The 13,242-nt window shown below is 56.3% G+C and overlaps 1 protein-coding gene across 1 annotated transcript in view; it reads left to right on the top strand.

The window, feature by feature from the left end:
• The window catches only part of KSR2 (kinase suppressor of ras 2), a 75,014-nt gene that overhangs the window by 17,775 nt on the left and 43,997 nt on the right, over positions 1–13,242 (top strand). Inside the window, exon 5 of the mRNA XM_063415825.1 lies at positions 11,662–11,843. Coding sequence (XP_063271895.1) covers positions 11,662–11,843 — 182 coding nt within the window. The remainder of the gene's footprint in view (positions 1–11,661; positions 11,844–13,242) is intronic.

Here is a 13,242-nt window from a genome sequence, read left to right as displayed (position 1 = left end):
CTGATCAACCCCTTCTGGTTTTACCTGTGCCCCTTTGCTTTTGGGTTGCTTTGGGGTGGGGCTTTCTATTCCCCGTGTCCTGTTTCAGCATGGAAGGAGGGGCTGGACGTGGAGAGCCGAGAGTTTGAGGACGCTCCTGGGATCCCAAGTGCTGGGTGGGATCTCCTGGAGTGACTTGGGGTGGAGATTTACCCCTCTGCTGCCTGTTCTCTGCCAGGATCCTTCTGAGACCCTCCCAGCAGAGAGGCTGGTGTCCCTCAGGCTGATTTATGGAATGGGTTGGGTGGGAAGGGACATCAGGGACCATCTTACCCCACCCCTGCCATGGGAGGGACACCTCCCACTGTCCCAGGCTGCTCCCAGCCCTGTCCAGCCTGGCCTTGGACACTGCCAGGGATCCAGGGACAGCCACAGCTGTTCTGGGCACCCTGTGCCAGGGCCTGCCCACCCTGCCAGGGAACAATTCCTGCCCAATATCCCATCCATCCCTGCCCTCTGGCAGTGGGAAGCCATTCCCTGTGTCCTGTCACTTGTCCAAAGTCTCTTTATCTCCTCCCCAGCTCAGGATGGGGTGAAACGAGCTCTGGGGAGCCAGGGATGGCTTTGGCAGAAGGAGAAATCTGTCTCCCCACGAGCTGTGGGTCGGGATTGATGGAACAGAGCCCTCAGGGTCTCCAGGGCTGCTCCCCCCGGGTTTTTGCACCTCGGCGCAGACAGAAAATAAAACACCACCATTTATTTGTGACAGCAGCAGCAGCAGCCGGGTCCCCTCCGGAGCAAGGCCACCGTGTACTGCTTGATTCCCCATGACAGCTCATAAACTCCTTTGAATGTTGTCTTTCGGATCTTATTCCCAGCGTTTAATCCATCGTTTCTGGGTGCCAAGACCTTCTGAGGCAGGGGTTAAATTGGGGTTTTTTTTGTTGTTTTTGGAGCTCCCAGCCTCCAATTTTCCTCCATGGAGTCTCCAGCTGCTGACCGTAACTCCGAGGTATGGAACATTACTCCTGAAAAGATCCCCTGACTTCCATAAATCCACAACCCATAAACATCCCAGGAATGGTCCTGAAACAGAAACAAAACATTGAGAGTGGCTGATAATATAATGCCCATTTAATACCTCATGAATTCCACGGGCCATTGGGATCTCTCACGGATAGTTAACGATTATCCATCAGCCAGGAGCCAGGAAAGAAACTCGGAATGAGGTCTTAAAATCTTAAAATCCTTTCGTTGGGGAGCAGCAGTCCAGCGGGTTGAGGGCGGGTGTGAGCCCTTGGAAGGGTGTCCAGTGATCTCTGGGGGCAGGAGCTGCCCTGGGGTGGGTGCTCCTTACCCTTAGACCCAGCCTTTGACCCGTCCTTTGTCCTCTGACCTCTACCTAGACCCACCCATCATCCTTGGATCCGTCCTTAGACCTGTCCTTCATCTTTAGATCTGCCCTTGAACCCATCCTTCATCCCCTCATTAGACCTGGCCTTTGTCCTTTGGCCCACCCTCTATGCTTTGAGCTGTACTTAGAGTTTTCCTTTGTACTTAGACACGCTCATCATCCTTGGACCCATCGTCAGACCCATCCCTCATCTTTGGACCTGTCCTTGGACTCATCCTGGGATCCCTCATTAGACCCCTCCTTCATCCTTTGGCTCGTACTTAGACTTTTCCTTTGTACTTAGAGCCATTCTTCATTTTTAGACCTGTCCTTAGACCCATCCTTCATCTTTAGGCCTGTCCTTGAACCCCCCTGTCATCTTTGGACCCCTTGTTAGACCCACTCTTTGAGTCATCCTTTATCCTTTGGCCCATCCTCCCTCCTTTGGTCCATCCTTCATCCTTCGGTCTGTACTTAGACGTTTCCTTTGTACTTAGACCTGCCCTCCACCCTTAGATCCATCCTTAGGCCCATCCTCAGACCCATCCTTCATCTTTAGACCTATTCTTGGACCCACCCTTCATCCTGAGACCCCTCCTTAGACTCATCCTTTGTCCTTTGGCCCATCCTAAGACAGATCCTTCATCCTTTCACCCATATTTGGACCCCTCCTTCATCTTTAGGCCTGTCCTTGGACCAGTCCTTAATCCCTGGGCCCCTCATTAGACCCACCCTTGGATCCATCCCTCCTTCTTTGACCCACCCTTTGTCCTTTGGCTCATCCTTAGACCCATCCTTTGTCCCTGGACCCCTCATTAGACCCCCCCCCTTCATCTTCTACCCCATCCTTCTTCCCCTGACCCATCCTCAGACCCATCCTTTGTCTTCAGGCCTGTCCTTTGACCCATCCTTCATCTTCAGACCCTCCTCAGACCCATCCCCTGACCCACCCTTTGTCCCCTGGCCCTTCTGAAGGGGAGCTGAGCCCAAACCCTCATCTGCTTCCCCGCTGAGGCTCCCTCTGCCACGCTACTGTCTGGCAGATCCATGGACCCGTGGCCCTCGAGGAGCATCCTCTGGGATGCAGCTGGGCTGGGTGGATCAGAGCATGACCTGAGTTCCACCTGCAGCAGCTGCAGGACAGGACAGGACAGGACAGGACAGGACAGGACAGGACAGGACAGGACAGGAGGTTTTTGTGGTGCACCTAGGGCAGGTTTGGGCTGGGACCAGGCTCCTCCAGCTCAAGGCAGCTGGATTTTGGCTTAATTTTCCATGAATTCTCCTTATCCTGTGTGGTTGTGGTGACATTCCCGGTATGGATGTCTTCCCGAGGGTTCATTTCCTTCCCTTTTGCCCCATTGGGATTTTTCCAGAGTGGGATGAGGATTTCCTGGCTGGGTGAAGTCAGACGTGAAGTTCAGATGTGAACTGGTGATAGAGCACATCCCAAATTTCTTCTTTTCCTTTTTCTTGTATTATTTCCAACTTTAGCTTTAGACACCCTCTGTCCTGGGGGTGTTTTTCTCCATCCCACATTACAAATTCCCGAGAATGGGATATTTGCTGTGGCACTTGGCCAAGCCTAGGGCTCAACTCGGGCCATCAAGGCAGAGGGGTGAAAAACTGAATCCCAGACCTCCAAAAACCTGGGAGCAGTGGGCAGAGGGGTGAAAAACTGAATCCCAGACCTCCAAAAACCTGGGAGCAGTGGGCAGAGAGGTGAAAAACTGAATCCCAGACCTCCAAAAACCTGGGAGCAGAGGGCAGAGAGGTGAAAAACTGAATCCCAGACCTCCAAAAACCTGGGAGCAGTGGGCAGAGAGGTGAAAAACTGAATCCCAGACCTCCAAAAACCTGGGAGCAGAGGGCAGAGAGGTGAAAATCTGAATCCCAGACCTCCAAAAACCTGGGAGCAGAGAGCAGAGAGGTGAAAATCTGAATCCCAGACCTCCAAAAACCTGGGAGCAGAGGTCTCCACCATCCCCACCTGACCGAGCAGCCCGTGCTTAGACTGTGCTTCAGATTTAATCATGTAAGCTGGCCCTAAACAGGCCCTGATGGGTCATTAATTCTGCAGCTCTGCAACCTTGACAATAATGATGTTTCCCCTTGTAGCAATTCCCATCCACCTGGTGGATCGATTGCCCGATGTTCCGCACGGGCGGGATTGGGAGAGCGGCGTCCAGGCAGCTCCTCTGACATTCCCCAGCTTTGGAAAGGCAGGTGGGCTGCTGGCACCGGGGGCGAGCAGGAGATTGATGTTTGCAGAGCAGGTGGAGGCAGCAGGACGTTGCCAACGTGTGGAGATGATCCATATGGAGCGTCCTCCCGAGGCGGGCACTGGTGCCCGGGCTGTGCCAGCCCTGGGGTGGCAGCAGGGGCAGGGCAGTGCCCGTCCCTGGGAGTCACCTCAGATCCTGGGGACAGTTTTGGGTCCCTCATGACAAGAAGGACAAAAAGGGGCTGGAGCGTGTCCAGGGCAGGGAACGGGGCTGGGAAGGGGCTGGAGCCCCAGGAGAGGCTGAGGGAGCTGGGAAAGGGGCTCAGCCTGGAGAAAAGGAGGCTCAGGGGGAACCTTGTGGCTCTGCACAGCTCCTGACAGGAGGGGACAGCCGGAGGGGTCGGGCTGTGCTCCCAGGGAACAGGGACAGGAGGAGAGGGAACGGCCTCAGGCTGGGCCAGGGGAGGGTCAGGGTGGGTATTTGGGGGAAATTCCTTCACTGAAAGGGTGGTCAGGCCCTGGCACAGCTGCCCAGGCTGGAGTCCCCATCCTTGGAGATGTAAAAACTGCATGGATTTGGCACTTGGGACACAGGTGGGCTCAATGATTTCAAAGGGTCGTTTCCAACCTAAAGCATCCCATGATTCCATGATCTCCACGCTGTGTTATTTATCCTGAAAAGAGAGCCCCAACCTGGAACTTCTGCCAGAGTGTGGAAGTGCGGGAATCTGGAGAGCAAAACGAGCAGCATCTCTCCTGTGCTTCCACATCATCCCCCTGATTAATCTCGCTGCTGCTGCCGGTGAGCCAGGGCTGTGGAGCTGTGCACAGCTCCTGGAACGTGTCCAGCTCCCTCAAAGGATGGTTTGCACACCGTGAGGTGACAGTGATGAGTGGCCCCCGCACCAACCTGGCTCCGTGCTGGAATTATCCCACTGCTCCGGGCTGTGGCTCCTTAGGAGTGTCATTAATGTTAATTACGGCCCTGCTATTCCATCCAGAGGCGCTGGAGCTTTACTGTGCTCAGAGGAGAAACTTCTCACCGTGTCCTTTAATGAGGAGTTGAGGCTCCTTTCAAAGCCAGACAGGCGTGAGGATGAATTTAGATAAGGATTAACATCCCGGGAGAGGTGGCACAGCCCCCCTGGTGCCTGCTGTGCTGCCTCGGGCTGGGAGAGAGGGCACGGGGAGGGCAGGGGCTGTGGACAGTGCCCGGGGACAGGGACAGGACAGGGACTGGTCACTGTTGGTCCTGGCAGAGCCTGAGCTCTTCCCAGCTCTGTCTTCCAGCAGGAGCTGGGCAGGGAAGGCAGGGAGCAGCTCCCCTGCTCAGTCTCTGTAGCTCAAGAGGTTGTGAGAGCTTCTCCTGACCCCCTGTGTGGCCCAAGCAGGTGCTGGGCTGGCCAAGCACGCCAGGGCAATGATGGGGGGAAAGCCAAAAGCAGGGAGAGCTCCTCGGGGTCCAGAGGAGGCCACAGAGATGCTCCAAGGGCTGGGGCCCCTCTGCTCTGGAGCCAGGCTGGGAGAGCTGGGGGTGCTCACCTGGAGAGGAGAAGGCTCCAGGGAGAGCTCAGAGCCCCTGCCAGAGCCTAAAGGGGCTCCAGGAGAGCTGGAGAGGGACTGGGGACAAGGGATGGAGGGACAGGACACAGGGAATGGCTTCCACTGCCAGAGGGCAGGGCTGGATGGGAGATTGGGCAGGAATTGTTCCCTGGGAGGGTGGGCAGGCCCTGGCACAGGGTGCCCAGAGCAGCTGTGGCTGTCCCTGGATCCCTGGCAGTGCCCAAGGCCAGGCTGGACAGGGCTTGGAGCAGCCTGGGACAGTGGGAGGTGTCCCTGCCATGGCAGGGGTGACACTGGATGAGCTCTAATGTCCCTTCCATCCCAAACCATCCCATAATTGTCCAGTTTGGTGGAAGATCTGCCCCACCTGCCTGAGGTGTTTTCCGGGGATGGGGAAACCCCCTCAGGGTGCCCCAGAGGCTGAATCCCTGTGGAAGCTTCTCCACCTGAAGGAGACCCAACCCCAGCAGCCCTGGCTGGCCCCAGCTCACCCTCCCTGCCCTTGTGTGCCCCTCAAAGAAACGTAACGGTGGCAACCAAGAAAACAGAAGGGGCTTAATGAGAAACAGCTCCGCTCCAGGATCCTGGCAATTACCTCTCCCAGCTCCTTCCCGCCCGTGTCTGCTCCCAGGGCTGCTCCTGCAGCCCCGGCTCGAATCCCAGGAGGAGGAAAGGGGGGGAAAACCTGTTTGGCTCCAACTCCCTTCAATGAATTTCCCAGCTTTCTAATTTGCAGCTGTAATAAAAAAGTTCCACTTTGTGCTTGGAAAAGAGAATAATAGATCAGTCAGGCTCAATTCAGGCATCCAGGGAAGTGGGGACAGGCACTTGGATAAATATTTAACTGCTGAGGCTTTGATATGAAGGAGCTGCTTTTCCTCTGGCCGGGGGAGGGAGGGTTTGTTGCCTCTTTATGGGAATGAGGAGGATAAATGGAACATCTGGAGGATATTCTTTACCTCTGCATATCAACTCCAGCATTTTGTGGAGATTGTTCAGGTTTGGGTGGAGAATGGAGGAATTCCAGCTGTTCAGGCAGGTTCAAAAAACCTGAAAATCCATGAGAAGCTGGTGCTCTCCTTGCTGCACGGGGATTTGGGGTGTGGGGTGGCCCTGGGCTCGGGAGCTGTGCGTCTGTCCCGCTGTCAGAGCTGACCTGGTGCCTCCTCTCTTGGCTGAGACGGCTCCAGCTGTGCTGGGTTTGATCCCAACTCCCCAGGACAGTTTGGGAATGCTCAGGCTCCTTAGCCAGGGTGGGTTTTTATGGTTTATTTGGGAATGCTTGAAGAAAAAGGTCGGATTTTGTCGTCTGTGTGCCAATATGGGAACAGGAAGGGAGGAGTGGCAGAAGTTCTGGAGAGGGGCTGGGGACAAGGGATGGAGGGATAGGACACAGGGAATGGCTTCCACTGCCAGAGGGCAGGGATGGATGGGATATTGGGCAGGAATTGTTCCCTGGGAGGGTGGGCAGGCCCTGGCACAGGGTGCCCAGAGCAGCTGTGGCTGCCCCTGGATCCCTGGCAGTGTCCAAGGCCAGGCTGGACAGAGCTTGGAGCACCCTGGGGTGGTGGGAGGTGTCCCTGCCCAGGGCAGGGTTGGGATAAAAGGATCTTCACGCTCCCAACCAAACCATTCCTGCGTGAAAATGCCAGAGGGAATCTGAGGGGTTTCCTCCTTTCTCTGCCTTTCCAATGGATGCTCCTGGAGCCGGTGGAGGAGAGGCAAGGGGGCAGCACTTCACCTGCTGCTTGCTCTGATCTAATCGGGAATATTGTGCAATTAAACCACTCCAAAAGCCATAAATCCCCGGGGCAGGATCCCGCCCGGGGCCAGGCGCTCGGGGCCAGGCAGCAGCGATCTTTAATCCTTTGCAGCTGAAATACCGATGAGGGGATTTTTATTTTTTTTCCCCTCGCACTCTATTTCCCCTCCTTTAAGAGCAACGCTTGTGTGGAAATTGGTGTGTGCTGGCGAGGAGCAAAGTGGTGAATAAAACATCACCTGGCTCCAGCGGCTGCAGGGGCAGCTCCTGCCTTGTGGTTCAATTTTAAATTAAACCCGGTTTAATTCTTTTTAATGGAAGTGGCAACAAATGCCCGCAGAGTAGGTTGTTACTTACTCAATTTCCAGGTTTTTTAAGAGTTGGGAATGGCGGATGAGCACTGCTGGGGAGTGCTTGGGGTGTCCCTTTGGGACGCTTTTTGGGATGAGCCGTACTCCAGGAGCATGGCAGCCCTGTGAACATTGGATTTTTGCTCCCTGTGACACACGGATCCCACTGTGCCCATCCTCACATTCCAGCCTCTCCCTGCTCTTCCAGCCTCCGAACCACCCCGGCACATCCCGGCAGGGCGGGCCCGCAGCCCCTCCCGCCCGCCCGGCGCTGTCCCCCGCCCCGCGGAGCCGTGACGGGCCCTTTGTGCCGGTGTCCGCTCCTGTTTTCCAGCGCCTCTTGAAACCCCGCGCTTGTTTTCCCCCGAGCCGGTGATCAGCGTTTGACTGATCCCACCGAGCAGGCGGGGATGAGCATCCAGGCGGGATTGACACCTAAAGGGATTTGCATTAAACGCTTCAATCTCGCTCGGCTTTTTCTTTTTTTTTTTTTTCTTCTCCATTTAATTCTTTTTTTTAATCCATCATTATATTTTTAGCAAATTCCTGCACGAAATTACAGCCCTGATCGCTGGCGTTCACCTATCTGAGAAGGAATCGCTCCCGGCACTGATTTTCCCGAGCATCCCGAGGCAGGAATCAGCCCCGGTGCTCCCCGAGCTCTGTCCTGGGGCGTAGGTTTGGGCTGTCCCGACCCAGGGGTGCGCGGGATAAAGGAGGAAAATGAGGAATTCTGCAGAGGGATGGTGAGAGGGGAAGGAGAGGGGGATGCTGAGGGTGCTGCTGCGGGCTCCCGATGTGCCAAGGGCTGAGATGAGGGATTTTGGGAAAGGTTTGGGAAGCCAAGGGCTGTGTGGAGCAGGGGCTGATCCCCACGTGCTGCTGGGGAGCCTGGGACCTGCAGCGAGGGGCAGAATCCCGGGAATACCCGGCTTTGGAGCCTCCTGGAGCAGGGACGAGGGTGGGACGACCGTGGAGAGTGGAAAAAAAATAGTGGGGATGTCCAGATTTCGGGATCTGCTCCAAATCTGGCAGGGAAGGAGCCCTTGTCCCCGAGCTGGCATTTTCCTGCCATCCCTGGAAGGTGCTGTGGGCGTCCCCCAGATTTTTGGGGGGCTCCAAGCCTCAAGATGGGGTTCTCTCTGCCCCCTCCAAACCCACCTTTTCCAGACCCTGGGAAGGGCTGGGATGCCGCTTAACGGGGCATTAGTGCTGCCAACCCCTCCCCGAGCACGGAAGCAGAACCCGGCTGCCTCCTGTGCTGCACTTGGCCCGTTCCTCCCGATCCAGCTGGGATTTATCCGGCAGGGACTCCCAGCAGTGAGGGAATCCTGCCTCCCTTTCCCCAAGTAGGGCTGTGTTGGGCCTTATCCTTATGGAAGATTGAAATTAGGCTGATGTTTTCCCTTGGGGTTTGTTTTGTTTTTTGGTTTGGTTTGGTTTGGTTTGGTTTGGTTTGGTTTGGTTTGGTTTGGTTTGGTTTGGTTTGGTTTGGTTTGGTTTTTTAATCCCCTCTTTTGCCTCTGCTGTCCTTGCGGAATTGGGAGCCTGGCACAGGGAATGGGGTTCCTCCTGCCCCGCTGGGATGGGAAATTCAGGCTGGGAGGACCAGGATGCATTTCCAGCACGTTTTTCCCCACTTTGCATGAACCAGGGGAAGATGGAGATGTTTGCCTTGGGCACTGCCAGGGATCCAGGGGCAGCCAGAGCTGCTCTGGGCCCCCTGTGCCAGGGCCTGCCCACCCTCCTGGAGAGGAATTCTTTCCCAGTATCCCATCTAAATCTCCCCTCTTTTAGTTTAAAACCATTTCTCCTTGTCCTGTCACTATCTCTGCAATCATGGAGTGGTTTGGGTTGGGAAGGACCTTGAAGATCATCTCATTCCAACCTTTGTGGGAGAATGGATGATGGATGGATGATGGATGGATGGAGGGATGGATGGATGGAGGGATGGATGGATGGATGGATGGAGGGATGGATGGATGGATGGATGGATGATGGATGGATGGATGGATGGATGGATGGAGGGATGGATGGATGGATGGATGATGGATGGATGGATGATGGATGGATGGATGGATGGATGGATGGATGATGGATGGATGATCCCTCATGGCAGCCAGTCCTTTATGAGGTGCCCATGACTGGCCTCATCCTCCACCCCTGCCCCAAGGATGGTTTTTAACCCTTTTTTACCCAAGGAGCCCCAGACAGGGCTTGGTTTGCTCCATGTCCCCCAGGCCCTCCTTGTCCCCAAACCAGGGGACAGGATCCCCTGTCCCTGTGAGCCCCCTGTGCTCATGCCATGGGTCAGGATGCTCCTGTTCCTCTCCAGGCTTCGGTTCTTGCTCCCCTTCCCTCAGGACAGGGATCCTGAGTAAACAGGCAGCCAGCCCAGTCACCCAGTTGGATCCTGGTGTTTATTATTCTTTATTATTTTTCCTTCTCCTGAAGAAACAGAGAGAGGAAAAAAAATATCTCTCTGTCCAAAATCACTCATCCTTCCTAATAATGAGAGCTGTCAGCAGCCCTGCTTGGCGAGGAAATGATGCTCGCAGTAAATATTTGGTCTGGAACTGATTTATGGGTGGAAAAAAAACGAGATTAGTGCTTAATCACTGCCTTTCAGAAAGGGCTTTGGGCCGGGGTTGAGCTCAGGGGGAGCTGGGGCCATGCCAGGGGAGCAGCACTGGGATTTTTGGTGGAGACCCCGCACTTGGGTTAGGACTGAACAGCAGCAGTGGAGGGGATGGGCTGGATTTGAGGCCACCAGGCAGGGCTGGATGGGACATTGGGCAGGAATTGTTCCCTGGGAGGGTGGGCAGGCCCTGGCACAGGGTGCCCAGAGCAGCTGTGGCTGCCCCTGGATCCCTGGCAGTGTCCAAGGCTGGGCTGGAGGGGGTTTGGAACAGCCTGGTACAGTGGGAGGTGTCCCTGCCCGTGTCCTTCAATGAGCTCTGCTGTCCCTTCCCACCCAACCCATTCCATGGCTCCATGACCACCAGATGTGGGGCTGACCCCAGGGAGGTCCAAGCCAGGAGCGCAGTTCAGCTGGACCAGCCTGGAGTCATCTGCCCCATCCCGAGCCCAGAGCACCCCAAGAGGTCCTTGCAGCCACCCTAAACACAGCAGCAGCTTTCCTGTGTGAGGAAATAATTAACTTATTAGAGGATGGTTTAATTTTCTTCATTAAAGAGGCCATTTCCTATCGCCTGGCAGGGCCAGATGCCCCCGGGAGTGGTGGAAGATGCTGAGCTCCTGAGTCCTGTTGCTCCCACGGAACAATTCCTTCCCAATCTCCCATCCATCCCTGCCCTCTGGCAGTGGAAGCCATTCCCTGTGTCCTGTCCCTCCATCCCTTGTCCCCAGTCCCTCTCCTGCTCTCCTGGAGCCCCTTTAGGCCCTGGCAGGGGCTCTGAGCTCTCCCTGGAGCCTTCTCCTCTCCAGGTGAGCACCCTCAGCTCTCCCAGCCTGGCTCCAGAGCAGAGGGGCTCCAGCCCTTGGAGCATCTCTGTGGCCTCCTCTGGGCTGGCTCCAGCAGCTCCAGGTCCTTCCTGTGCTCGTACCCAGAGCTGGATGCAGAGTTCCAGTTGGGATGCCTGGATTATGGATTATGGATGGAGTGTTCCAGGAGCCCTTGATCACCAGGAGCTGTTGCACTGCCAGGATGACCTCAAAGGGTCTCTGTCCCAAGGCTGCAGATCTCCACAGGCTGAGCTGCCTCTCCCGGGGCTGTCCCTCTCCTCCTCACCCCGTGGCAGCCGCAGCAGCTCCGCAGTGCCAGGATCCTGCAGCCCCGCCCGTCCGAGTGCCACTCTGCATCCCAAATCCCTCCGGTCTGCTGCAGCCTTGGGATCATCCCAGCCAGCTGAATGATGGCTGGGACTTGTCCCAGTGTGGAAGAACTGGCCTGAGGAGGGAGAGGCTGCTCCCCCCAGCTCTGCAGAGTTTCATTTCTGAGGAACTTCTCCCAGCGTTTCTGGCTGTCCCCACCACTGTCCTGTGCCTTGACAAGCTGATCCCTGGGAATCTGCTGGGGTCCCTCCCATTCCCCACCGCAGCCCGCCCTTGCCTGGGCCCTGTCTTTGATGTAGTGACAGTAAATGTGATCATGTAGGGGATCTGACAAGGCCAGCAAGGCTGGGGCTCACGAGCTTTTGAACAAATGATTTTTTCCCCCAGGTTCTCAAGAGGAAAAGTTCTGGAATGTTCCTTAATGAAAATTGTCTTTGTTTGATGGCAGGGAGGGACTGGGAATTCTCATAGGGAAATGGGATTAATTATCACATGGGAGATGACATAGCAACACCCCAACCCCACGGGTGCCACCAGCCCATCCCCAGATCCTTTCCCTTCACTTCTCCCTCCTTTTCCCTCTTTTCCCTCCCAGGGTCAAGAAGAAGAACAAGCCCCTGAACCTCAAGATCCACAACAGCGTGGGGAGCTGTGAGAACATCCCGGCCCAGCGCTCCCCTCTGCTCTCCGAGCGCTCCCTGCGCTCCTTCTTCGTGGGGTACCCGCCCTTCCTGCCCTCCACCCCGCCCGTCCACACCGAAGCCACCTTCTCAGCAAGTAAGTCCCCTCACTCTGCCCCCCGGGTCCCTCTTCCAAGGGCGGGGGGAGATGCCAAGCCGAGGATGGGACTGGGCAGTTTTGGAGTCAGAGGTTTGGGGGATGTTGGTTGAGCACTGTGGAATGAGCACAGCCCTTGTGGAGCTGCCTCATGCTGGTGTTTAGAGATCTGTGGGTGCCTCTGGGCACAGATAACCCCAAAAACTTGATTATTTCTGGTTTTTGTGAGAACCACGGGGTTTCTGTGCTGCCTGGGTTGGTGGCACTGCCTGGATGTCACCTAAAATGACTTTTCTGAGTGTTGATTTGTAATTCTGGCTATGGTTTCACCTCTGTGTTTGAACCTGTCCTGCTGGCTGGATTTGGAGCTGATGTGGAGTTTTGGGAAGGCAGTCCTGGTGCAAACCCCATGGGGGATCCCAGCAGCCAACCCTGACCCCACCTGACGGGGTTTGTCCTCTCTCAGGAGATGCTGGTGGTGGTGACACCACCACTCACTGGGTGGGTTTGGCTCCATGAGCTCACCCAGCTCTGGGAGGAACAGCCTGAGCCTCATTTCCTGGTCCCAGACCAGTGCTGGGATTAATTCCACAGGGACTGAAGCTTTTCCAGGCCAGGCGTGGCTCTTGGCCCAACAAGAACTTCCCTGGAAACACGTGGCAGCTGCTGGGAGTGATTCCCCGCCAAGTCGAGGTTCCCTTGCCTCTTGTTCCTCAGCTAAAACTTCCTCTGACTCCACATCCAGTCTGGGTTTCTGCCACTTTACCTTCCCTGGATTTTTCCCTTGTTTCCATTCTGGAAATGTCTTCCTGGCTTGTTTTGGGGTCTTCCACTCCTTCCTCCTGCTCTTGGCTGGAGAAGGGATGGCAGCCAACTTCCCTTCCCTTCCCTTCCCTTCCCTTCCCTTCCCTTCCCTTCCCTTCCCTTCCCTTCCCTTCCCTTCCCTTCCCTTCCCTTCCCTTCCCTTCCCTTCCCTTCCCTTCCCTTCCCTTCCCTTCCCTTCCCTTCCCTTCCCTTCCCTTCCCTTCCCTTCCCTTCCCTTCCCTTCCCTTCCCTTCCCTTCCCTTCCCTTCCCTTCCCTTCCCTTCCCTTCCCTTCCCTTCCCTTCCCTTCCCTTCCCTTCCCTTCCCTTCCCTTCCCTCCCCTCCCCTCCCCTCCCCTCCCCTCCCCTCCCCTCCCCTCCCCTCCCCTCCCCTCCCCTCCCCTCCCCTCCCCTCCCCTCCCCTCCCCTCCCCTCCCCTCCCCTCCCCTCCCCTCCCCTCCCCTCCCCTCCCCTCCCCTCCCCTCCCCTCCCCTCCCCTCCCCTCCCCTCCCCTCTGGGATCACCGGGGGCTCATCCAGCCCATCCCGGTGTCCCTTCCCTCCTCTCCCTTTGCCTTTGGGGGCAGTTCCATTCCCA

Source organism: Prinia subflava, chromosome 19, assembly GCF_021018805.1.
Source record: "Prinia subflava isolate CZ2003 ecotype Zambia chromosome 19, Cam_Psub_1.2, whole genome shotgun sequence".
Classification (NCBI taxonomy): Eukaryota; Metazoa; Chordata; class Aves; order Passeriformes; family Cisticolidae; genus Prinia; species Prinia subflava.
This window is presented reverse-complemented; position numbering and strand designations above follow the sequence as displayed.